The following is a 24,870-nucleotide window of genomic DNA, read 5'->3' as shown; positions in this document are numbered from 1 at the left end:
GAAGCTGTTGCTGAATTGTTGAGTGTGTACCTTCAGGCTTCTGTACCTCATTCCTGTAGTAAAAATGAGAACGGCATGTACTGGGTGATGGGATGGGGGGTCCTGGATACTACGGAGGCTAGTGCCCACAATGGAGCTAAGTTTACAATTCTCTGCAGTTTATTTCAATCCTGTGCAGTAGCCCCTCCCCTCCCATACCAAGCAATGATCTAGCCAGTTAGAATGCTCTCCACTGTACATCTGTAGAAATTGGCAAGTGTTTTAGATGACATACCAAATCTCCTCAAACTCCTAATGAATTACAGCCGTTGTGAATTAACCCTGCTTTTATAACTGGATTGATATGTTGGGACCAGGTTAGATCCTCAGAAATATTGATACACCTATTGAAATTGCTCATTCTTTCCACCTCTGATCGCTCTGAGAACTGGTGTGTGTGTTCTCTTGTCTTGCTCCTTCTGAAATCCACAGTCATTCCTTTGGTTTTATTAACATTGAGTGCTGCGACACTACTCAACTGACTGGTGTGTCTCGCTCCTGTACACCTTCTCATCACCATCTGAAATTCTGCCAGTAACACTGTGTTGCCAGCAAATTTATAGATGGCATTTAAGCTGTGCGAGGCCACAGTCATAGTTGTAGAGAGAGTAAAGCAGTGGGCTAAGCACACATCCCTGAGGTGCACCAGCATTGATTGTCGGTGAGGTAGAGATGTTAAAGACCACAATCTGTACGGATTGGAAATCGCTCTTGTGATAGCCCTTCATAAGTCGTTACTGGTTTTCTTGTACACCAGACTTGAATGCCATAGATCTAGCCCTCAGCAGACTACAAACTTCCTAGCTCACCAAAAGCTATTAATTAGAGTATGTACAGTAATTTGTCAGAAACTACAGTTAATCAAGTACAGTTAGCAATGTACTTGGCTGTCAAGCCTCTTATATTTTGTAGTTCTGTGTTCGAGATAAATTATGAATAGTGTGGAGATTAGACCTAGAGTTTCACTGGTAGTTCTTCCAGAATTATGTTTGGCATTAATGAAGTTTTTATGATCTAGTTTTTAATCAGCTTTATTGATGCAACAATACTTTGTTTTTGCAGATTTATTTTATTTCTTGAATTCAAATTTCCAGCTTCCTTCTTGGGAGTTAAATAAATCTTTCCAGATTACTGGCCCAGTAAATTAGTACCCATTTCTCTAATTTGTATTATGACATTAGGATACTTCAAACCAATTCCTATCCATTGCAACAAACAAAATTTAGAAGGAGCTGAGCAAGTCGGGTAGTATCTATGGAAATGAATAAACATAATCGTCTTTGCGGTGATTTGCTCTGCTAATATGATGAACTGAACAGTGAGGCTTTGGGCCCACTCTGGGGATTTGGATTTAAGGACTCAATATGATTCAGAATGCTGCTGTTGTTGCTGCTTACTTTGCATGATTTATTCCCCCCCCCCCCCCTTCTTTGTGCATGTTGGGGGTTGGTCTTTTTTTTAACTGGGCTCTTTTGAGTTTCTTGCTTTGTGACTGCCTAGAAGCAAACAAATCTCAAGGTTGTATAATTCATACGGTCTTTGATAATAAATGTACTTTGAAAACTTGCATCGCCTGTATCATATGACATGGTACGTATACTACTAAATTATTAGGATTGTCAGAGGTTACAGCACAACATTGATAGAATGCAGAACTGGGCTGAGAAGTGGCATATGGAGTTCAACCCAGATAAGTGTGAAGTGGTTCATTTCAGTAGGTCAAATTTGAAGACAGAATATAATATTAATGGTAAGACTCTTGGGTGTGTGGAGGATCAGCAAGATCTTGGGCTCCATGTCCATAGGACATTCAAAGATGCTGCGCAGGTTGACAGTGTTGTTAAGAAGGTATATGGTGTGTTGGCCCTCATCAACCGTGGGATGAGTTCAAGAATGTTGCTGCTATATAAGACTTTAGATAGACCCCACTTGGAGTACTGTATTCCATTCTGGTCACCTGACTACAGGAAGGATGTGGATACTATAGAGAGAGTGCAGAGGAGGTTTACAAGGATGTTGCCTGGATTGGAGAGCATGCCTTGTGAATATAGGTTGAGTGAACTTGGCCTTTTTTCCTTGGAGTGATGAAAGATGAGGGGTGTCCTGATAGAGGTGTATAAGATGATGAGAGGCATTGATCGTGTGGATAGCCAGAGGCTTTTTCCCAGAGCTGAAAAAGCTAACACAAGGGGGCATAGTTTTAAGGTGCTTGGAAATGGGTACAAGCTGGTAAGTTTTACAGGGGTAAGTTTTTCACTCAGTGGTGGATGCGTGGAATGCACTGCAAGTGAAGGTGGTAGAGGCAGATAAAAGAGGGTCTTTTAGCAGACAGGTGCATGGAGCTTAGAAAAATTGAGGGCTATGCAGTAGAGAAATTCTAGGCAGTTTCTAGAGTAGGTTACATGGTTGGCACAACATTGTGGGCTGAAGGGTCTGTAATGTGCTGTAGATTTCGATGTTTTTATGATGGTGAGGAATGTCTAAATAGAATGTCTAAATAGTCTCTGCATTAACTCAGTAACAAGTGCATAAATTTTTTCTGATTGTGCTCACCCTGTAAGTAATGGATTTCCCCCTCCTGACATGTTCTGCCTCACCTTTGCTTTCTTCCTTTTTATCCTGTCCAACTTGTTGCACAGCTCTTTCCAGTTTTCATTATTCTATTCCTAGTTTGGAATAAGACCATAGCAAATACCACAACTGTACTTGAGAACTAGGGCAATAAGCAAGGTTTAGAATTCTGGGCATCCATTGAATCTTGTCTGTAGCCTTGGAATGAAACTAGAGTATATTGTGTTCATTGTATTTAAAAAAAAAAATTCTCAATTACAGGCAGTTTTGCCTTTAAGTTTTTCTCCTGAACAGCATTTGGTGGTAAGGCTGAATCCAAACCCATTTCACATTCCAATGCAGCAGAATAACTTCAGGCATTTGCTTTTGACCTGATTCAAACATTGTGCAATGTGACATGCCATTATTTTCACTTTGAATTAAATAAAGCAGGTTTTTCACTTTTATGCAGTGCTTAGCTTGTATGGTGTTTCAAAATTCATCTTCATTGCAGTTGAATTCTTCAGGAAAGAAACTGGATAAGAAGCTATTAGGACAAAAAAATGGTTTCTTCCACATTCCAAGGATATCTCCATGATGTGCTTGGCTTGGTGCTACTTGTATACACCATTGCCTACTATGAACAAATGTTTACCCCCTTGCACATGTCAGTGGTATCCTAACACCTATTTCATAAGTTACCCCATAAGCTTTGTGACTGAACACAATATTTAATCTTTTAATCTGTTCATAAAGTGGACATAGCAAGAACATATTAACTCCTTGCAGATGGTGTAGGAGCTTTAGTTGGGCCACATTTGGAATAACGTGTGCAGTTGTAATTGCCATACTGCTGCAAAGATGTGAAGGCTTTGAAAATGCTACACTAGAGATCACTGTGTGATGTTGACTGGATTAGAGAGTAAACCATAAGGAAAAGTTGGACAAACACATTTTCTCAGGCATGTTTGTGACTGGAGAGCAACCTGATAGAAGTTTATAAAATTGAGAGACATTGATAGGTTAGAAGTTTTTTTTTTCATATGGCTATGTCAAGTGCTAAAGGGTGTAGATTTAAGGCGGCAGGGAGGTCTAATTATAGTGGCAAATGCCTGGGAGGTGTTAGGGTAGTAGAAAAAGATACGATAGCAATGATTAAGAGGCATCTATACATATATACAAACAAGGGGTAGAGGGATACAGATCATGTGTAAATGGCAACATTGTCAATGTAGACATGAATGGCTGAAGGACCTGTTTCTGTACAATATCATTCTGTATTAATAGCAATGTTGTACTCTTTTTTGATATCAAAATTATATTGAATGATTACTTTTCATCAGTGAAGAAGTTTCCTTGGGTGAAGCAAACTTAACATAACAATATTGAGTAATATAATGACAGTAATGAGTAGCAAGCACGCAGTGCCATATGGTTTTGGCTCTCTTGTTGGCAGGGGCGTTGTACATGTCCTAAGTTCTCTTAATTTAATGGTTCCTTTTGATAGGGAGTTTGTGCAATTATCCTAATTAAGAGAGGTGAGAGAGGAACATTGGGGAAATCATAGACTAGTTAAGCTAACAGGGAAGTTACTCGTGTGTATAATTAACATATCGTTAAATTTTCCAGTTGATCAGAGAGAATCTGCAATCATTGTAAAAAGGTCATGTCTAAGAAACAATTGTTTTGATTTTTCTTTGAAGGGATGTTAAATGCAGATTAGTGGGATGTCTGTGGATATTGATTATGGAATTCTTGATGTGATAAAGCCCACTTGAAGAGACTCATTGTGGAATTGAGCATGTTATTGGTCAGGAAATCAGCAAGGAAGTAACAGGTGATGGTGATAATTGACCTGTCAAACTTGTATCATGCCCTGCAAGAATTTTTTTTTGGGGGATTGGATCTCAACTTGTATTTTATAAAATACTTCAGATTGTGACATTTCATTTCCGGTTACTCACCAGAATTGGAATGGGAAAATATTTTACAGAAATGTTGAGTATATTTGACAAACTTATTTTGGTGTGAGTAACTTTGCAATGATTCACCTCGGATCAAGAAAAAAGCACTATCTAAATCTTCATGCTGAGAGTAGTGGAGGCCTAAAGAACCTGAAGATGTGTGTACTTCATGAGAAGAAACTGATATAACAAATGAGGATTTAAAAATGTTCGAGTTTGTCATTCAACCATATACATGTATACCTCCAAATAAGACAAGACAATGTTCCTCTGTACTAAGGTGCTCAGCACAGTACATATAACTCACATAACACATAAAGTAATATTACCACAAATAATAAGGGGCCAAATACAAGTTAAAACATGAAAAGTATAACACTACTGGTGTTTCATACATGGAGATCTGGGTGGTGGCAGGGAGTTCAATAGTCTTGTGGCCTGGGGGAAGAAGCTGTTTCCCATTCTAACATTTCTTGTCCTCATGCTACAGTACCTCCTACCTGATGATATGGAGTCAAAAAGATTGTTGGACAGATGGGAAGAATCACTGAATGCTGAGGGCCTTGTGTATGCAATGTTCCTGAAAAATATCTCTAATGGGTGGAAGAGAGAGTCCTATGATCTTCTCAGTACTCCTTGCAGTCTTTTGTAGGGACTTGTGGACAATGCCATTTCAATTGAAATGCCAGCCTTTATCTAGAGGACTGAGTACCTCATGTTCCAGCTAAAGAAATCTTTGGTTAGACTACAGCTGTAAAATTGAATAGTTCTACAGCTCGGGAAGGATTTTTTGGCCCTGGAGAAAGGCTCTGAGGGCTAAATGGTAAACTTCAAGCTATGTTCAATTTTAAAGTTTTGATCCTTTGACAGACTACTGGAGACAACAGTCCAAAAGAGTTTTTTTTCTCATTTAAATAAACCTTCCATGTAGAGGTGGGTGGCAAGGTAATTGTTCTGGTTTTGCAGCAACAGTTGGTTAGCACTTTAGTTCTTTCCATCCACTTCTTTTCCTAGGTATTAAGCAAAATGGGCATTTTAGTGTGATAATCTAAAGCATGAAACTAGATAGAAGGTTGCAGATAACAGGTGTGTAAATGAGATGCTGTATATACTTAAAGCAGGTCATCTTTCATCCCTATAAGTGAGCCTAATCTGATTTCCATCACTCTTATGATTTAATTTCTATCTCCCTGAATCTGTTCCTCATACAAGAATGGTCTAGTGAAAATATTTTTAATGTAATATCTTCATTATTGAGTAGAATGCAAGTAAGTGGAATACTGTGTGTTTTTGTTTAATTAATTTTTTGCATCAGCGGTCATTTCATGATAAGATGATTGTGCCACTGATTTATGTAACTTACAAAAAGTTCTTTTGTATGTAAGGTGGCTGTTATTTCAAATCATGATGACAAAAAGGTTTCATTCTGGGTTATTTAAAGACTTTAAATTACATCAGCCTTTGCAAGTAATATTAAACTCTCTATTTGTCCTTTGTGTTTTCCTTTTAACAAAGGAACTTTCCAAATTGACGAAGAGTACAGGTAATTATACAAATATGAATGTCATGCAACTGAGCGATGAAGACTTGAAAGAGCAACTTGTGAAATATGGAGTTACACCTGGTCCAATTGTGGGTAAGCATAAAATTGAAAATCTTTTCTTCTCAACACATCCATCTTCTCCATTTAGATGCAGGGTTAACTCATTGTATAATAAAACTATGATAATTCAGCAAGCTGAGGATTTTGGTGTTACTACAGGCAGATTTTCCAGCTGCTTGAATATTGCTCCTATTAACACACTGACACACCTATGTTTTGCATTGAGTGTTACACAGCATTATAATAAATTTTCTACTGAGCCACACAAGGTTAAAGGGATTGTGGAGAATGGGGCCCTGATGATCTGAAGGGAGCAGGGAATCGGGACCCAGTGAATTTAAAGGCAGTATGGAAAAAAAAAATTAGCTGAACGCCAAAGCATCAAGAATTCTGATTAAATTGGGCAGCAGATTGTTGGAATTTCTTCTTGCCTGTACCCTGTATGTTCACAATGATTTGTCCTTCAAATGCTTGTTAATTTCTTCTAGTTATGTCATTTCTAACATCAATCATTCCTTTTGTGTACATCTTAGGCTTTGGTATTTCACCCCCACCCCCACCACGTTACCAACACTTGAACCTTCCATTTCACTACGTATTCAGTGCTCCTGCCTAAAACCCACTTGATTAAGTATTAGTCGCTTACCCAAATTCTTTTTCTTCAAATTTGTAAAGTTTGTCTAGTTACATCTTTGTAGCTCACCTTTAGAATGTTTTATTACATTGGAAATCTATGTAAATGCAAATTGTTACTGTTTTCTGTGAGTGAATATTTCAAAATTCAGAAAAAGTAAAATTTAATCCTGTACTTCCCAGGTTAATGAAAAGGCAATCAAAATCAACTAGTTTGTTACTTACTTTCAATTTTCACTTATTTACTACCATTCTTCCAGATGCTAAACTAGGTATTTTCTTGAACAGTCGTTCTACAGAGTTTATCTGTATTCATTGCCTTTTCTATCTCCATGTAGGATCTACTAGGACAGTTTATGAGAAGAAGCTCATGAAGTTGATGGGACAGCGTTCAGCTGTGCCCCCACCCAAGCAAAATGGAACTGGTGATATTGACCAATACTCAGATAGTGAAGAGGAAGAAGGTAAATCATCTTTACTTTTACTGGCAATCAATAGTTTCTGCATTTCCTGTTTACAGTACTCAGTGGGTCTTGAAGCATCACTGGAGGGGTATGGTCAGCCTATCTTCATTGTAATTAAATTTAAATGCTTTATGTTCCTTCCTTTCCATGGATGCTTCCCAGATTGCTGGATTGTGTATTTCTGCCACTTTCTGGTTATATTTTAGTTTTGATCTCCTCTGTGAGCTCTCAGTTGGGAAAACCAGACAAAATTAATAAGTCTGGCAATGTACAGCAGATCAAGCAGCATCTAAGACGGAAAGGTTAGTAAGCATTGTTTTCTAATTTGACTCTTCAGTATCGCTGTTAAAAGCAGAATCTGTGCCTTGCTCATTGAATACCTTGTTACCCTTACCTGCTACAGCAGGTAAATTTAATCCAAAATCAAAATAATTGCTGCCAGCCTGTGACCCCAGACGTAGTTGTTATTCATGCATGATTTGCCCTCAGCTCCAATGAAATGATTGCAACAAAAGTTGAATTCCTCATTTTGATCCCTTATTAGCAATTAGCAAACATTCAATCTTGAATTGAAATTAAGTGGTCAGGAAAGATGTAACCTCCACTGGCCCCAAGCTACAGTATAGAAACATAGGAAATAGGTGCAGGAGTAGGCCATTCGGCCCTTCGAGCCTGCACCACCACTAGGGATGATCATGGCTGATCATCCAACTCAGAACCCTGTACGTGCCCTCTCTCCATACCCCCTGATCCCTTTAGCCACAAGGGCCATATCTAACTCCCTCTTAAATATAGCCAATGAACGGGCCTCAGCTGTTTCCTGTGGCAGAGAATTCCACAGATTCACCACTCTCTGTGTAAAGAAGTTTTTCCTCATCTCGGTCCTAAAAGGCTTCCCCTTTATCCTCAAACTGTGACCCCTCGTTATGGACTTCCCCAACATTGGGAACAATCTTCCTGCATCTAGCCTGTCCAATCCCGTTAGAATTTTATACATTTCAATAAGATCCCCCCTCAATCTTCTAAATTCCAGAGAGTATAAGCCTAGTCGATGCATTCTTTCATCGTATGAAAGTCCTGCCATCCCAGGAATCAATCTGGTGAACCTTCTTTGTACTCCCTCTATGGCAAGGATGTCTTTCCTCAGATTAGGGGACCAAAACTGCACACAATACTCCAGGTGTGGTCTCACCAAGGCCTTGTGCAACTGCAGTAGTACCTTCCTGCTCCTGTACTCGAATCCTCTTGCTATGAATGCCAGCATACCATTTGCCTTTTTCACCACCTGCTGTACCTGCATGCCCACTTTCAATGACTGGTGTACAATGATGCCCAGGTCTCGTTGCACCTCCCCTTTTCCTAATCGGCCACCATTCAGATAATAATGTTTTCCTGTTCTTGCCACCAAAGTGGATAACCTCACATTTATCCACATTAAATTGCATCTGCCATGAATTTTCCCACTCACCTAACATATCCAAGTCACCCTGCATCCTCCTAGCATCCTCCTCACAGCTAACACTGTCGCCCAGCTTCATGTCATCTGCAAACTTGGAGATGCTGCATTTAATTCCCTCGTCTAAGTCATTACTGTATATTGTAAACAACTGGGGTCCCAGCACTGAGCCTTGCGATACCTCACTAGTCACTGCCTGCCATTCTGAAAAGGTCCCCGTTTATTCTCACCTTATGCTTCCTGTCTGCCAACCAATTCTCTATCCACATCAATACCATACCCGCAATACCGTGTGCTTTAAGTTTGCTCACTAATCTCCTGTGTGGGACCTTGTCAAAAGCCTTTTGAAAATCCAAATATACCACATCCACTGGTTCTTCCTTATCCACTCTACTAGTTACACCCTCAAAAAAATTCTGAGATTCGCCAGACATGATTTTCCTTTCAGAAATCCATGCTGACTTTGTCCGATGATTTCACCGCTTTCCAAATGTGCTGTTATCACATCTTTGATAACTGACTCTAGCACTTTCCCCACCACCGATGTCAGGCTTACCGGTCTATAATTCCCCGGTTTCTCTCTCCTTTTTTTTAAAAAGTGGGGTTACATTAGCCACCCTCCAATCCTCAGGAACTAATCCAGAATCTAAAGAGTTTTGAAAAATTATCACTAATGCATCCACTATTTCTTGGGCTACTTCCTTAAGCACTCTAGGATGCAGACCATTTGGCCCTGGGGATTTATCTGCCTTCAATCCCTTCAATTTACCTAACACCACTTCCCTACTGACATTTATTTCCCTCAGTTCCTCCATATGCCATGACATATGCAAGAATACAAAACTTATTCCCTTTGTTCTTACTACACCCTCACTAATGTGACTGGTTACCACGATACACTTAAGTGCACAGCACAGAATTCATAGCTCCTACACCTGCACTTGGTGGCAAACTTTGTCCTTTAACTCCTGCTGAAGACGCATATCACCTTTCAAGTATATCAGTAAAATTGATGTTTGTTACACAGTGCAGCGTGGTGGTCTATAATTCAATAACTCATTCTTAGGGATGTTGTTCCTTTGCGTTACTGCTGTCATGTTGCTCTTAAGTTTTTTAAAGCATTATACACTTGGCCACTTTATTGGGTACAGGAAAGGAACTTAGTTATGGCCTGCTACTGTAGCCCATCCATGTCAAGGTTTCATGTGTTATGCAAACAGAGATGCTTTTCTGCACACTTGTTGTTTTAAGTTACTGTCAGCTTGAACGCCTTGGCCATTTTCCTCTGACCTCTCTCATCTGCAGTGCATTTTTGTCCACAGTACTGCTGCTCACTGGTTGTTTTTTTTTTGTTTTTCACACCATTCTCTTCACGTTCCAGAGACTGTTATACATGAAAGTCACAGGAGATCAGAAGTTTCTGAATTACCCCCTCTGGCACCAACAATCATTCCACAGTCAAAGTCAGTTAGATCACGTTTCTTCCCCATTCTGAACAACTGAACCTCTTGACCATATCTGCATGTTTTGCTGTATTGAGTTTCTACCACATGATTGGCTGATTAGATATTTGCATTAATGAGCAGGTGTATCTAATAAAGTGGCCACTGAGTGTATACTGGGCATTTTCAAGGCAGCTTGTAAATGTTGCTACCATGCTGAATTAGTTGTGTTTTCTTGGAGGCTAAGCTGCAAGTAGCACTCTCCTCTGTAATGCCCTGAGGTGTCAGCTTGGATTCTTTAATGTAGTTGGAACCCATAATATTCAGACTAGGTCAAGAGCCCTTCTAATAAGGGAGAATTGATGTACAGCTACTTGGTAATGATTGTATACAGGCTTGTGAAACTGCAGTACTGTAACCTTCCTAATAATCTTTAGGAATAGCAATAAATAGTGGAATTGTCAGAAAAACTAAAATTCCATAAAGTGAATTGTTTTTATTTCAAAGGGAATTCTTCAGTCCTCTACTGTAGGGGTTGACAAAACACGTATGTGAAAGGCTAGGGTGCCCAGTTTAAATTACAAAGTGATAGAAAGTTAGGCAAGCAAATACTATGTAATATGGTCAACTCCAGTAATTTAAAAAAAATTGCTTACATAAGTGATTGATGATAAACTTGAACTCCAGTTTCTGTAACAGGTTTGAATTTGTAATGCATATGATGGCTCACACTAAACATTTTTGATGTTTGTAAATTTGAGTTTAGAGGTAGCCTCTGCCCATTTTGGAATTTGTTCCCCTAATTCAAATTTAAAGTAAAAACACAATAAATCAGTAATGTGTCCATGAGGCATCTCAGTAAACCCATTTTCCATGAAGTTTGTTAATTTAATAGAAATATTTATTTTTTATTGAATTTTCTTCTCACTGTTTCTACGTTGTTAAACAACTTGCTGGCATCCAGTACTGGGAATAAATTTCTTGCTTACCATCTCAAAGTCTGGATCTACTAAAGTTACTGTCATGTACTATCCAGTGATTTTTGGACCCTTGAAACTCTTTGAACTCGACCAGACTTTGCATTACTTTGTCATATTAAATTTAAGTGGGAGCTTTGGATCATAAATTCATGTAATTGAGTATCATCTGTGATGAAGAAACAAATTGTCAATGTTCTCACGTGAAACTCTGGCTCTAGATTGTTTGTTGCTTCAGATACTATTATTTGCATCTTTGTGTTAAATCTGATTCACCCAACCCATTTTTTTAAACAGCATTGACTGCTAGTTACGCAAAATCTCAATTTTAAGGTACTTAATCTTGGTTATGAATATCTCCATGACTATATCCCTCCCTCTCTTTATAATCCCCTTCAGCCCTGCAGCATCTTCAAGGTATATAGACTCTTGATCATTACGGAATATAATTCTCTGCCTTTTTATTATTTGAGGTCCCTAAGGGCCAACCTCTAGCATTCTTTTCTCAAATATTGTTTTTAATTTCACAATATTAGATACTCCTCAGTCTAGTTCTGACTAAGCTGCTGCATCTGTCATGGTATTTCCTTTTGTTTCAGTTAAATGATAATGATCCTATAAAGTGCCTTGGGATGATTTATGTTAAAGGTGCTTTATAAACATAATTTGTATATATTGGTTATATGAAGCGCTGCTTTATTTGGAAATGTATTTTATAGTTGTTTTAATAAGCAAAGTGATGATTAACTGCTGTCCATACCAAAGTCTGTGGATTAAAATTCGGGTTTACCTTCCTTATTTGTATCCCACCTAGAGGGAATCCTGTTGTGCAAATATTCATTGTGGATTGTTGTATAATACGATAAAATTTGTGCAGAGTAACTTTGGTGTTTCAAGGGTATATTTACTGTCAGAAATGTATACAATATACATCCTGAAATGCTTTTTCTTCGCAAACATCCACGAAAACAGAGGAGTGCTCCCGAAGAATGAATTAAATGTTAGAACCCCAAACTCCCCCAGTTAGCCCCCCTCCACGCATAAACAGCAGCAAAGCAACGATTCCCCCTCCCCCGCCACCAGCAAAAAAAAACATTGGCACCCACCCCCGACACTCAAGCGTGTAGCAAAGCAACAGCAGTGCCCCAAAGACTACTGGTTCGCCCAGTATTCAACGTACCACAGGTGCTCTCTCTCTCCCTATAAGGGAGAAAGAGATGTCTCCGTTTCACATAGTCTAGAGTAATGCAGATGTTTCTATAAGAAGAAAAAAAAAGAGAGAATTATCACCCAAGATGAGGAACAGTAGATGAATCTGCTGTACCAGGTAATCTCTGCAGCCTAAAGTTTGTAATCTGCCAGTTTCATTGCCGATCAATTGGACTCTGATAACTTACACTTGTTAATTTTTATACGGATATTGATTCAATAGAAACTTTGAGCACTTGTTTGCATATTATTTGCATATATAAGTATCAATCATAATATATTTCAGGTGCTAATAACCATAAAAATCTAAGCATTGAAGGCCAATAATACCTGTGAATTGGTAAAACGGATGACTTGAACAAAAGCTGTGTAAAGGGCCACTAGGTTCTCAAGGCCGTGTTCAGCTTGGGTAACTATACAGTGTCTGCACATCTTAATCCTTGCAATACATATACAGTGTGCTGGAGGAGCTTCAGCAGGTCAGGCAGCACCATGTTTTTATTCTTAATTAAGTAGACTATTGTAAAGCATGCTGAGGTTTAATTAAAAGCACAAAAGTAGACTTTGAGCCCAAGAGTAACAGCAAAAGACCTACAGAAATCTCTAGAACTTACTAAAGTCTGTTCATGTGTCCACTATAAGAAAAACACTGAGCATGAATGGTGTTCCATAGAGGAAACCACTGCTCTCCAAATAAACCATTGCTGTACATCTCAAATTTGCAAAGCCCATCTGGATGCTCCACAGTGCTTCTGGGACAGTGTTCTGTGGACGGACAAGACAAAAGTTGAACTTTTTGACAGAAATGCACACTGCTATGTTTGGAGGAAATAGGGCACTGCACACCAACACCAAAACCTCATCCCAACTGTGAAGCATGGTGGAAGGAGCATCATGGTTTGGGGCTGTTTTGCTGCCTCAGGGCCTGTACAGCTTGCAACCGTTGATGGAACAATTCGAAATTGTATTAATACATTTGCAGGAGAATGTCGGGGTAGTGCAGAGTCACCTGAAGCTTATTAGAAGTCGGCAAGTTAATGATCCAAAATACAAGAGTAAACCAACAACAGAATGGTTTAAAAAGAAGAAAACTTAATGTTTTGGAATGGCCAAGTTAGAGTCCAGACCCTAACACAATTAAGATGCTGGGGCATGACCTGAAGAGGGCTGTTCATGCAAGTTATCCCAGAAATATTGATAAACTAAAACAGTTTTGTAGAAGGGAATGGTCTAAAATTCCTCCTTGTGCAAATCTGATTTGCAGCTACAGGGAACGTTTGGTGGAGGTTACTGCTGCTAAAGGACTTTTACTAGTTATCAAATACAAGGGTTTACATACTTTTTCCAACCTGGACTGTGAAACAATGTGTTCAATAAAGACATGAAAAGTACAGTTGTTTCTGTGTTATTAGATTAGGCAGATTGGGTTTTTCTATTATTGTGACTTGGATGAAGATCAGACCACATTTTATGAGTAACTAATGCAGAAAACTAGTTAATTACAAAGGGTTCACAAACATTTTCTTGCAACTGTATATTGTAGTAAGAATAAGGGGGTTCCATGCAGCTCTGGAATTGAGAGTCTAACTGGAACAAGGTAATCAGAATTATGAATACATTAATAAAATTAAAGCAGGGGAGAGGTGAATGAATTGATTGAAGGGACAGAATTGAAAAGCAGAAGTTCTGTAAATATTGGTATGATTCAGCCTAGCAACATGTTTGAATAAAATTGTACATTTTACAGAATTATAATATTTCTATTGCAGATTTTCCTCCTGAGAGCTCCACACAGAGCAAAATTGGTAAGTTGTAGCTAGACATTATGCTTGGGCAGGTCAAAGATATTTTGTTGCCTGAATGTTATTGCCAATTTAAAAGCCAGCTATTCTGCTAACTTTGGCAGATTACCCCTTAATTTAAAAAAAAATGTGGAGATGAGCATGAACAATTGAGGTCCGAGGAAAGTATTCTGCACAGTATATTTCGGGTATCAACACCCATGTCCCCAAAAGAGAATTGTGTGGGGGTGGGAGAGAATAAAATTGCACTCTTCTGCTGTTGTATTTAAAAAGCTGTTTTTGTACTCTAGGCTATGCACAGAGTATAAGAAAAGCTTAGTGTATGGAGAGCCCCAGAACAGCAAATAATTGATGTTTATTATACTATTTGATGTAAAAAGCTGGCTAAACTTTTTGTTCTTGGTTTTGAAATTAAGAGATTATGAATTTCTTTGGCTGCTTTTTCTGGAGAATAATGCAAATTTAGACCCTAATTTTGATAAATGCAGTAAATTTTATTTACCTAGATATTATTTCAAAAATTGGTAATTTACAATGAGATTCATTTTGGCAGTGCTTCAAGTAATTGAGGTGACGTACTATCAAGTTGTACTTAATATCCAATACCACCTAATTGCTGCCAACTTTTTATGCAGCTGCTTCATGTCATCATGATCATAGTGTCAGTATGATCATAATGTATGGCTAAGCATATTAGCATGCAACTATTCCCTTCTTGAGTCTACTTTTCATTATTGAAGCCATTTAAACTTTTTTTAAAATGTGAGGTAACTTTTTCTTTAGTTACCTAAAAGAAGACACTAAAATTGTTCCCTTAATGTTATGAATTGGTGTATTAGTGTCACATACTGAGATTGTGAAAAGCTTGCCTTATTGTTTGTACAAATCAAATTATTGCACAGTGCATTAAGGTAGAACATGGTAAAACAATAACAATGCAAAAAAAAAGTACAGCAGGTGCAGTGCAGGTAAACAATAAAGTGCAAGATTATAATGAAGTAGATGGCAATCAAGACTCCATCTTATTTTTCTAGGGAACCATTTAATAGTCTTGAGTATTCTTTGATCCTAGGCTTCAAAATGCAGCCTTTTGTTTACTTCTGTTTATACTTTCAGAACAGGTGCATTAGAAGTGACTTCATAAGTACAGTGTAAGCGCTTCTTTCATTGAAAAGTAAGATTAAAATTCAGAGCTTCTTTCCAACTGTGATAAGACTGTTGAACAGATCCTGACCTGGATCTGGGCCGGACCCTCCAAATATCCGGACCTGTCTCTCGGGTTTTTTTTTTTGCACTACCTTACTTTCCCTTTTCTATTTTCTATTTATGATTTATAATTTAAATTTTTAATATTTACTATCAATTTGTAATCCAGGGAGCGCAAAGCGCAGAATCAAATATCGCTGTGATGATTGTACGCTCTAGTATCAATTGTTTGGCAACAATAAGTTGAAGTAAATTCAGAATGGTGTAGTTGATACAGTATGATTTCCCAGTTACGTTCTGCTTTTATTCAAATTTTAAGGTGTGCTTTAGATTTATTAATGTATCTATTTATTAATGTATCTATCTTTAGGTACTTCATATGTACTTCATGATGTACACAGTACATCAAAAGTCACTGTCACTGATGCAAGAAAATCAAGACAAATAAAGGTAATTATGTTAGTGGTTCAATAATGTTACTTGTGATCATCACTTACAATGAATGCTTTCTACTCAGTGTTGTCTCTTTAAGTTTCTAAAACTGACCATTTACATGAAGGAAGCATGTGAATGGAAAAGTACTTTTTGCAAACTTCTGAAATGTGTGTATTCTTTTCCTCTGTTGCAAATACACCTTAGTTTTGATTGCTTACCTATATTATTTAAAATGTCACATGCTTTTTCACAAACCTTTTTTTTAACAATTTGAATTGCAACATGATTATTGTCCAAAGTGAAGGGACAAATTTTAGGATGAATAGAAAGTAGCAAGTAGAAGTTACCCAGTTGAACCATGGGTAAAGAAGTTGTGTTCAACAAAAGCTTGGGCTGGAATCACACACTATAATTTACTTAAATAATCTGGATCAAAAATATGATTTGCCTTAAGAGGCAAACAGCAAGTCAATACTGAGAGTTATGTCAAAATACAAAAAATAATACAGAAATTATGTGTATTTGGCAACTTAAAATTTGAAATGATCAGAAGATGATGTATTTTGGGATTTTTTTTTTTAAAGAGGCCCCATACAACATTGGAAGTGAATCTAAATGGAGCAAAGAAATTTGTGTTACAAGTGCAACAATAATATTATGGAGGGTTATTAAGAGAATGGAAATAGAAATCATGAGTTAATTGCAGATTTGAAAAATAGAAGTTATGAAAAGTATTGTGATTCAACATTGCACTACCTTTGAACGTTCTAATTTCTATTCAGATAGGATATAAAGACATGAGTAGGAGAAGGTGTATTAAAGATTTGCATGGAAGCTGCCAGAGCTGAATGGCTTAACTAGCCAAGGCATTTTATTTCTAGAGAAGAGGAGTTTGAAGCAATACAAGATCAAGTGAAGATGACGCTAATGATTGTGGGAGGAACCCAGAATAGAGATTATTACTATACAGTAGTCACTAAGTTCAACTGTGTGCTAAAAAGAAATTTAACACATTGCTTTGTTAAGAAATATTCTAAATTCAAAATATTGGGATTCATTAGAGCAGTAGACATTTAGAAACAAAATGGATCTTACGATGGATATGTGCTCTATTTATGGCTAGGCATGACCCATTTAGGGCTGTAGTGGCTCAGAAGCTAGCAATACTGAACTCTCTCCATTGCTGTATAGAGGATGGAAGCAAGGGGATCTGAAGGCCATACAGGACTGTTGACTCACGAAGGAAACTAATCTAAGGATGGAGCTATGAAAACAGGAGAATATCTGCTGGTCCTGCAAAATGCAGTTGGTATTAGCAACTATTAGTGAAATATTTTAATGAAAGGAGGAAAATAAGAACTATAAATATTTGCTGCAAACTCACCTTGAGAGAACCTCTGAGTGGCTGAGATCATCTTCCTTATATATCAATACAGTATTTGTTTGCTTTAACATGAGTGGACATTGTTGCAGAATAAGGATTATTTTAAACTGGGACTGTAGGTTGGTGATTAAAGAAAATGTCAGGAGCAAGGTTGGAAAAGGCTTTTCTGCCTAGAAGGGGGCAGAAAATTTTGAGTTTCTTTCCTGTTGGCTTGGTTGCCTCTGGAAATGACCACTAGGTACTAGTATATGTTATGGCTCTTGTGTTGACAAGCAAAGGAAGTTCCTAGCTATATTCGGTATCCACAGGGCAAGTAACTGACAGTTTATAAATAGCCCATTCCCTATTAATCAACATCAGAATGAATGTTAAGCTCTTACCACATTCTTGTTATATTATTCATCTTTGAAAAAATTCACTGCAATTTATGTAATATGCTATCCTTAAAAGTAACAGCATATTTAATATTTTAATTACTAATCTTTAAAGAGCAACATTTAATATGGAGGACTACTTATCAGTTAATATAAGTACTGTAAATTCTGGTGTATAAGCTGACCCCCCTCATTTTCAAAGTTAAGTGTTACTTTTGTATAAGTCGACCCCTTTTCTAGAGATTTTTAATTTAATCAGAAAAGATCACAAGATCTCACATGCCGGTACTCAGCTTTGCCAGATCCAGAACCTGGAAATCCAGTACCTGCTAAGAAAATAGGCCTACGCATTGTAGAGTGTTATAAGCGAATTCTTATTAAATAAGTCAGGGAGGGAAGTTTTGGATTAGGTTCCCAATGTAAAGAATCCTCTGAAAATGTAATACAATCCCCATGAAACCATTTAGCGCCCATCATAATCTCGTTAAAACATAACACGGGGTGGCGGGATCAGTATGTGTACTCAGTATTGAGTTTGCGACCATCATGTACAAAAGATTAAAACGAATGCGATATGATGCTGGCTTCAAGCTGAAGGTTGTTGATTTTGCTAAAGGAACAAATAATTTGCAGCTGCTAAGAAGTTTAGTGTAAACGAGAAACAAGTGAGAGAGTGAAGAAAGGCAGAGGACATGCTGAGGGAAGTGCCAAAGATGAAATTTGCAAGCCGCGGGAAAACATGCCAGAGGCCAGAACCGTAAGAAAAAGTTTTAGAGTGGGTTAGTTACCAGCGATCGTCTGGATACGTTGTTACCAGAGAAATGATTGGAGTTCAAGCGTTGAAATGGGATGAAAAACACCATGAGGTCAGCGAAATTTCAAAGCACACGAAGTTGGTGCACCCGATTTATGAATAGACGTAATCTTATGTTGAGACAAAAAACAAAGATTGCTCAGAAGTTGCCGAGTGACCTTGAGAATAAGATTACAGCCTTCCAATCGTTTGTAATCAAGCATCGAAAGGCACATTCTTAAGTGCTCTCACTGATTGGTAACATGGACGAGACACCAATGTCCTTTGATTTTCTTGGCAACTGCACTGTCAATCAGAAGGGGGAGAAAACAGTCCTTGTCAAAACATCTGGACACAAGAAGCAACATTTTACTGTCGTGTTAACGTGTATGGCTGATGGGACCAAACTACCACTGATGTTTTTTTTTAAAAGAGAAAAACATTCCCAAAGAAAGAAAAATTCCTGCAGGATGTTGTTGTTGTTTACGTTCAAGAACGTGGCTGGATGGACGAAGCGGGTTGCTTGAGGTGGGTCAGAGGTGTGGCGTCGATGTCCCGAAGGTTTCAGGAAGGAAAAGTCTGGAACATGTTCAAAGCACACTTGTCGGGTGAGACAAAAGCAGCATTGCAAGCTGAAAATACGGACATTGCAGTCATCCCCGGTGGTTTAACGTCCGTGCTCCAGCCACTAGATGTGAGTTTAAACAAACCATTCAAAGAATTCATGCGCCGAAGAATGGGATGCAATTTTCGGAGAGTCAGATAATGAAGAGTGTGAGAGTTTCAAGCTCTGAACATTTGACAACAACGGTGTGTACAAGTAAATTGAGAAACAGAATGTGTTTTGTAGATCTTTTTCTTGTGTAGATTTCATAAGCATTTGTATCTTTTTGTGTATCTGACTCAAAAACAGCCAATAAATACGACCTGTCTTCCGTGTATTTGTTTTTCCAAAGTTGGCACCCTCTGTATAAGCTGACCCCCTAAACTTAGAACCAAAATATAGGGCCAAATTCTCGGCTTATACACCGTAATTTACGGTAGTTGAAAGTTAATTGAAAGTAGCAAACATTGAATATGCTTGCATTTGTTGCAGATGGCTATCAAATCCTTCTCTTGACAATGGCTAGTGATCTGCAATTTAGTAATTATTAGTTCTCTGGTCTAAATAAATGAACTTGCAAGCACAGGTTTATTTAGCACACAGATGAATCTGTGTTAGTCATCAAATTTGTTGTAAACATGCACTCCTTTTTGTGAACAGCATGATCAAAGTATGCAGAAACAGAATTTGGCTGGAATGCTAATTAGATTTTGCCTTTGGGCTAATAAAGAGCTGAAAATCTTTAGCTTCACTTCCAAATACTAGTTGTCATTCGGTGTCCAGTACTCATAAATGTCAGCTTGATTTATAAAGCTGTTGTATTCCCCTAATAGAATAGGTTATACATACTGAAGATTTGGCATAGATTTGTTTATCATTGGTTTGTGGCACTACAACAGGCTGCACCTTAAGAAGAGAAACTTGTTTAAAGAAGTGTACAGCAGGATAAACTTGTTCTGAAACTTTACATGTGTATCTGATAAAGTTGAGCCTCTGGAATCTCGTCTTTCTATGTGCAATCATTTTCTTTTGTCCTATGCAAGATGCTGTCAATTTTATTAATAAATAATGAGTGATTTTTACTGAATCATTTGTATGTTTTTATTAAAACTGTTTCTGCAGTGTTGGCTTAAGTGTATATTTTGGAGAAAGTTTTACAAATGGAATTCTTGATTTTGCATTCATTTGGTGTAACGTGGTATTACTGGTTTGTAAATTTCGGAATAGAAGTTTATATTTTTTTTTGCAATTTCAGCCAAGGCTGTTGTGTCCACATGTTAAAAAGAAATAAGACTATTAAATTGATACTTAAAAATTATTTATTCTTTCATGCAAAGGAAGCAGATGTGTTGACTCCAATGTTTCCGGATGAAATGAGCACTCCAGCAGGAATCAGGTAAGAGACTCATCAGCCTAATTATCCCAATACCTATTAAATTTAAAATGATGGCTGTTGGGGAACAGATTGGGCGTAGGTGCTGAGTGAACAGAGTACTAGAAATAACTCCAGTAATGAAGTTAGGTATTCTCTTGTTTCTATGCACAGTGCAATGCGGCGCCGACCAATCAAAGGAGCAGCAGGTCGACCAATTCAATATAATTTTGATGATCTGGTGACGCGGGCTGCAATGAGAAGCACCTACAAGGAGAAAAGCAACTTCTCAGGTGCAAGTGAGAACACCCCAGTGCAGCGCCTTGTGCCAATGTGGCTGCGGATCCTCTTGTTCATCATTGTGTTGCTAATCCTTTTTCTCGTCTATCAAGCGATGGAAAGTAATCAGGAGAATCCTTTCGCATCTTTCCTGGAGCAAGCTAGCAACCAAGTATCTCAGCCAGATCATGGGGATGCTAAATCAACATCAAACAGTGAAGCATGAAGAATATGGAGCAGATGTACGTGGAGAATGGCATTAGTCTCTGAATTAGGCGGTTTAAAGTAGTGAAGTCTTTTTGAGCTTTGCTGCTTTAAAAGTAACTGAGGGCCCTACCATGTTAACCAGTACATTAAGTGCCCGTACGTTTGTACAAAAAGCCTCAAATACAGGCCCCTGCACTCAGTCACCCCACAGGCCCATTTCCCTTTGTTAAACAATGATGAAGCAATTGAATTTGTAATGGGTGGAAACAGAAGGCTTGACTAATGTGCTCAAACTAAATTTGAGAAAGAAATGACTAGATGAATTTAATGTGTTCTGTAGTGCCTGCCTGGTCATCTAATTAACGTGACACTAAAGTTATTGAAGTACCCAGGTGATGGGTTAAGTTACAATGTCAGTACTCCTCGAAGGTAGAGATATTAGTTTTATGTTTATCAAGTTCATTGTTAAACGATTCCTTTCAAATTATAATATCCAATCTGCCATTTACTTGCATCCACTGACTTCCTGTTTTGGTCATTCTGTGGGGTTTCTTTGGACAGGAAAATCTGAAGTTAGAATGTTTTTATTTTGAATATTGCATGTGTATCATTGCTGGCATGACACATAAGAATGGCAATTCTATTTGTAGCTTTGTACCAGCTTGTGTATTCTTAAGGCAAAGTAGTTTTTTTTATATAAGTGGGTTAAATTATCGAAACTTCATGCTCTTTCAGAGATTTATTAAATTTATGTATGTGAATCTCTTAACAGGGATATTAAAGCTGTTTGTTCAGACAGACCTTGACCGCTAATACATTTATGAATATCAAAACCATTGCAATTTTAATTTAACTCTAAACAACTTATTTATTGCATGGTTTAATTGAAAATTATTAGTCAAGTGTATATATTTTTACATGTCTTTCATTTATTAACCATTTAACATAGTAGAAGCAGTTTGTCCATTTTAGCAGTTCCTTTTTACACACACAATATTAAAATCCCAGTTCAGGATGTGCTTTTATTTTACAAGCTTTTGGCCTCTTTTGCTTGACTTATCAGTTGATGAACAGAATATTCTGTCTATCTCTTGAGCTGTTGATCTCTATTTTTGTAACTTTCTGGAATAAACATAACAAACTACTTTTATCCTTGTAGCATCAGGATTAATTAATGTTAATGTAGGTGACTGAAAATAAGAAATAAGCAAAAGATGTTACTAAATACTTAAAGCACTGTAGCAGGTCAGTGAGAAAATAATTGTCACCTGTCTATTTGTACCCCTTTCCAAAAATGGCTATATAGTAATAGATACTTGAATATATATATATATATATAGAGTAGAAATTCACAGCACAATACAAGACCATTCAACCAGTTCTCACCAATGTTTCCATTAAACTTCCAGTTAAGGTGTGCCAGGACACTGGAAAAAATGAACATTCACCACCTTTATCCTTGGCCGATTTTTAGAAACTCCACTTGTTTTAAAGAGAGAGTTGTTGTTTATTTTGAAAGCATATGATTATATACAAATTCTGTGTTATGGGTTTAATTACAGCACTTTGCTTTCAGTTAAAATCTGAAGCCATATCAAAGTTCAAATCAGATCTCAATTTGGACAGTCTTGTAGAGAAGTTAGTTTCCAGTAAGAGTTCCCCTTCTGGGAAACTGTGTAAGACCCTGGAATCTTTAAACTCCTATAGTTTAATATCCTAATATTAATGGATAAGGCATTAGTCAGCCTGATGTCTTGAGCTTTTGTTCTTCAGAGAGTTATGTATTGCCAAGTAGCATGGATGTTGAGGGCACTGGGTTTAAGAGGTATTTTTGTTTGGGGTTTCTAGTCGTGGTACACAGTCATATGCAGCATAGGGATGTAAGGTTTACCAGAACTGATCTCTCTCCAAAGTATTCATGTACATTTTGCCTTGTATAAATTTTCATGATCTCATTAACACATACTGGTTCTTTGCATGTCTGTGCAAAATGTGAAATTAAGAACAATACATTTCCATTTTTGAAGACTGTTTGATATTAGTAAACCAAGATACAGCACTCATTGGGGCTTCCTGCTTTAGTTTTTAAAATTTCCTGTTTTTCTGGGTTTCCTTCCCACCAAATAACTTTTTGCTAATATTGACGAACAACTTTTATCCACAAGTTAAGCTGATATTTTACCAGCTTGAAAATAAATTTAACATTCATGACTGCATGTGCATCTTGTGTAAAGTGGTCGAACTTCATATTTCCAAATTATCATTCCAAGTATTTAAAAATTGATTTAAAAATGAACTAAAACCTGCCCTTTTTAGGAAGTGCTTTTAGAACAACAATTTTGAAAGGTTTCTTTGTTTTTCAAAAAAATATTTAATTTCCCCTCAATGAGACAACTATTATAACTCATGTTAATGATGCATGGTATAAATAATGCACATTGAACTTTGGATACAGCTTTATATGCTAGAGGCATGGCAACTTCATTGTTAATCCTAAAATCTTTATTCTTTACTTCACATCCTTTTGTGATTTGTGTGAATTTGTTTTCTTTACAGTATGTATTGAATACTACTAAATTTTTAATTGTAAAATAGTTTTAACTATGGCTTATTTAGATTTTGTAGCCAATTTAGAAAGAAAGTACTAGTTGACTGCTGGAAACAAGATCCTTTGAAGTTGGCTTTTTTAAGTTACCCAGATCAATTTTAATTCATGGTGAGCTGTCATAATATTTTACGTTTTATGTGGGGAAAATGAGGAAAAAACATTAAGAATCCTCAACAGTATTAAATCTCAGTAAGAATAAGGGTAGTCTATTTTGTGTTTCTAAAGGGGTAATCTACCAATTTCATACACATTCAGTCTTAAAAACACTTCACATCTGTGAGTTTTAATTCATTAAACCATTGGAGCAGAAATTTTACAATCTGCATACAGATTGTTCTCAAATCTAAGGTAGAGACGTTGTACTCTGCTTTCATCTATAATGCTGTGGCATTACTGACCTGCAAAATCTCTAAATTTTTAAGTGCTTACAGAGAATTTGTACTTAAGTTTGCAGGTGTATCCAAGAATGAACTATATCCTGTTGGAGATTAACAATTGATACTTTTCAGGTTTGGAAACTGTTATTTTCACTGACATGGACAGCAGTAGTTTGAAAAATGGGGATTTAAGTACTTAACAATGGGTGGGGAATTCCTGTTACATAATGTGCCTTTGGATATTTTGAATTCATCATGTTGATACGTGCAACATTCATCCATGTTTGAAATGTTACCAAACACAACTTTTTTCTGATGTTACTTTCTAGAATTGTTGCTAGTTTCAGATTAATTTTGAGTGGCTTATGAACAGTACCATGGATAAACTTGTAGAGAGCTGCAAATGTAATCAGGATTGGGTCTGTTTTACTAAACTTCAGACCATAAGTAGGATCTGTAAAATAGCAACTTGTTTCATCTGTTTGGCTAGCAGGTTACATTTCAAATGTTTTGCACTGCTTTCATATGATGGTATTTCTTTCTAAAATGCGCTGTTGGAAACTTTTTAAATGTAACACCAGCTCTGTTTTGAATGTGCCTTATTAAAGTTTCTTATCCAAATTTAAATAAAATTTGTATATTTAAATTGCATCTTCACTCTGTGTGGTTGGGTGTATGATCTCGTGTCTTAGACAGGGGTAGAGCATTCATACATAAATCAACATTTAATTCTTAACTTCACACCAGTATTCATATTTAATAGAATATACTCTCCCATGCATAACTCCTCAATATACCAAAATAAGATATAATTTCTTGCTCTCCATTTATTTTGATTATTCTAGAACACAGAACAAGCCCTTTGGCCCTCGATGTTTTGCTGAACTAGCTAAATTAGTAATCAAATGCCCAATTAAACTAAGCCTGTCTGTACAATGTTCTCTATCATTTCATTACCTATCTAATTTCATTTGCCTATCTAAGAGCTTCTTGAACATATTTTGCATTTTTCTCCAAAACCACCCAGGCAGTGCATTTTAGACACCCACTGCCGTCTATGTTAATATCCTTTTTTTTTAAATTGCCCACAGT

At 37.2% G+C, this 24,870-nt stretch overlaps 1 protein-coding gene across 1 annotated transcript in view; it reads left to right on the top strand.

The window, feature by feature from the left end:
* Positions 1 to 24,415, top strand: part of LOC134355462 (lamina-associated polypeptide 2-like) — a 30,869-nt gene extending 6,454 nt beyond the window's left edge. Inside the window, exons 2-7 of the mRNA XM_063065386.1 lie at positions 6,069 to 6,189; positions 7,128 to 7,253; positions 14,107 to 14,142; positions 15,716 to 15,795; positions 20,273 to 20,331; positions 20,482 to 24,415. Coding sequence (XP_062921456.1) covers positions 6,069 to 6,189; positions 7,128 to 7,253; positions 14,107 to 14,142; positions 15,716 to 15,795; positions 20,273 to 20,331; positions 20,482 to 20,812 — 753 coding nt within the window. The 3' untranslated portion in view covers positions 20,813 to 24,415. The remainder of the gene's footprint in view (positions 1 to 6,068; positions 6,190 to 7,127; positions 7,254 to 14,106; positions 14,143 to 15,715; positions 15,796 to 20,272; positions 20,332 to 20,481) is intronic.
* Positions 24,416 to 24,870: the final 455 nt, after the last annotated feature.

Source organism: Mobula hypostoma, chromosome 13, assembly GCF_963921235.1.
Source record: "Mobula hypostoma chromosome 13, sMobHyp1.1, whole genome shotgun sequence".
Lineage (NCBI taxonomy): Eukaryota > Metazoa > Chordata > Chondrichthyes > Myliobatiformes > Myliobatidae > Mobula > Mobula hypostoma.
This window is presented reverse-complemented; position numbering and strand designations above follow the sequence as displayed.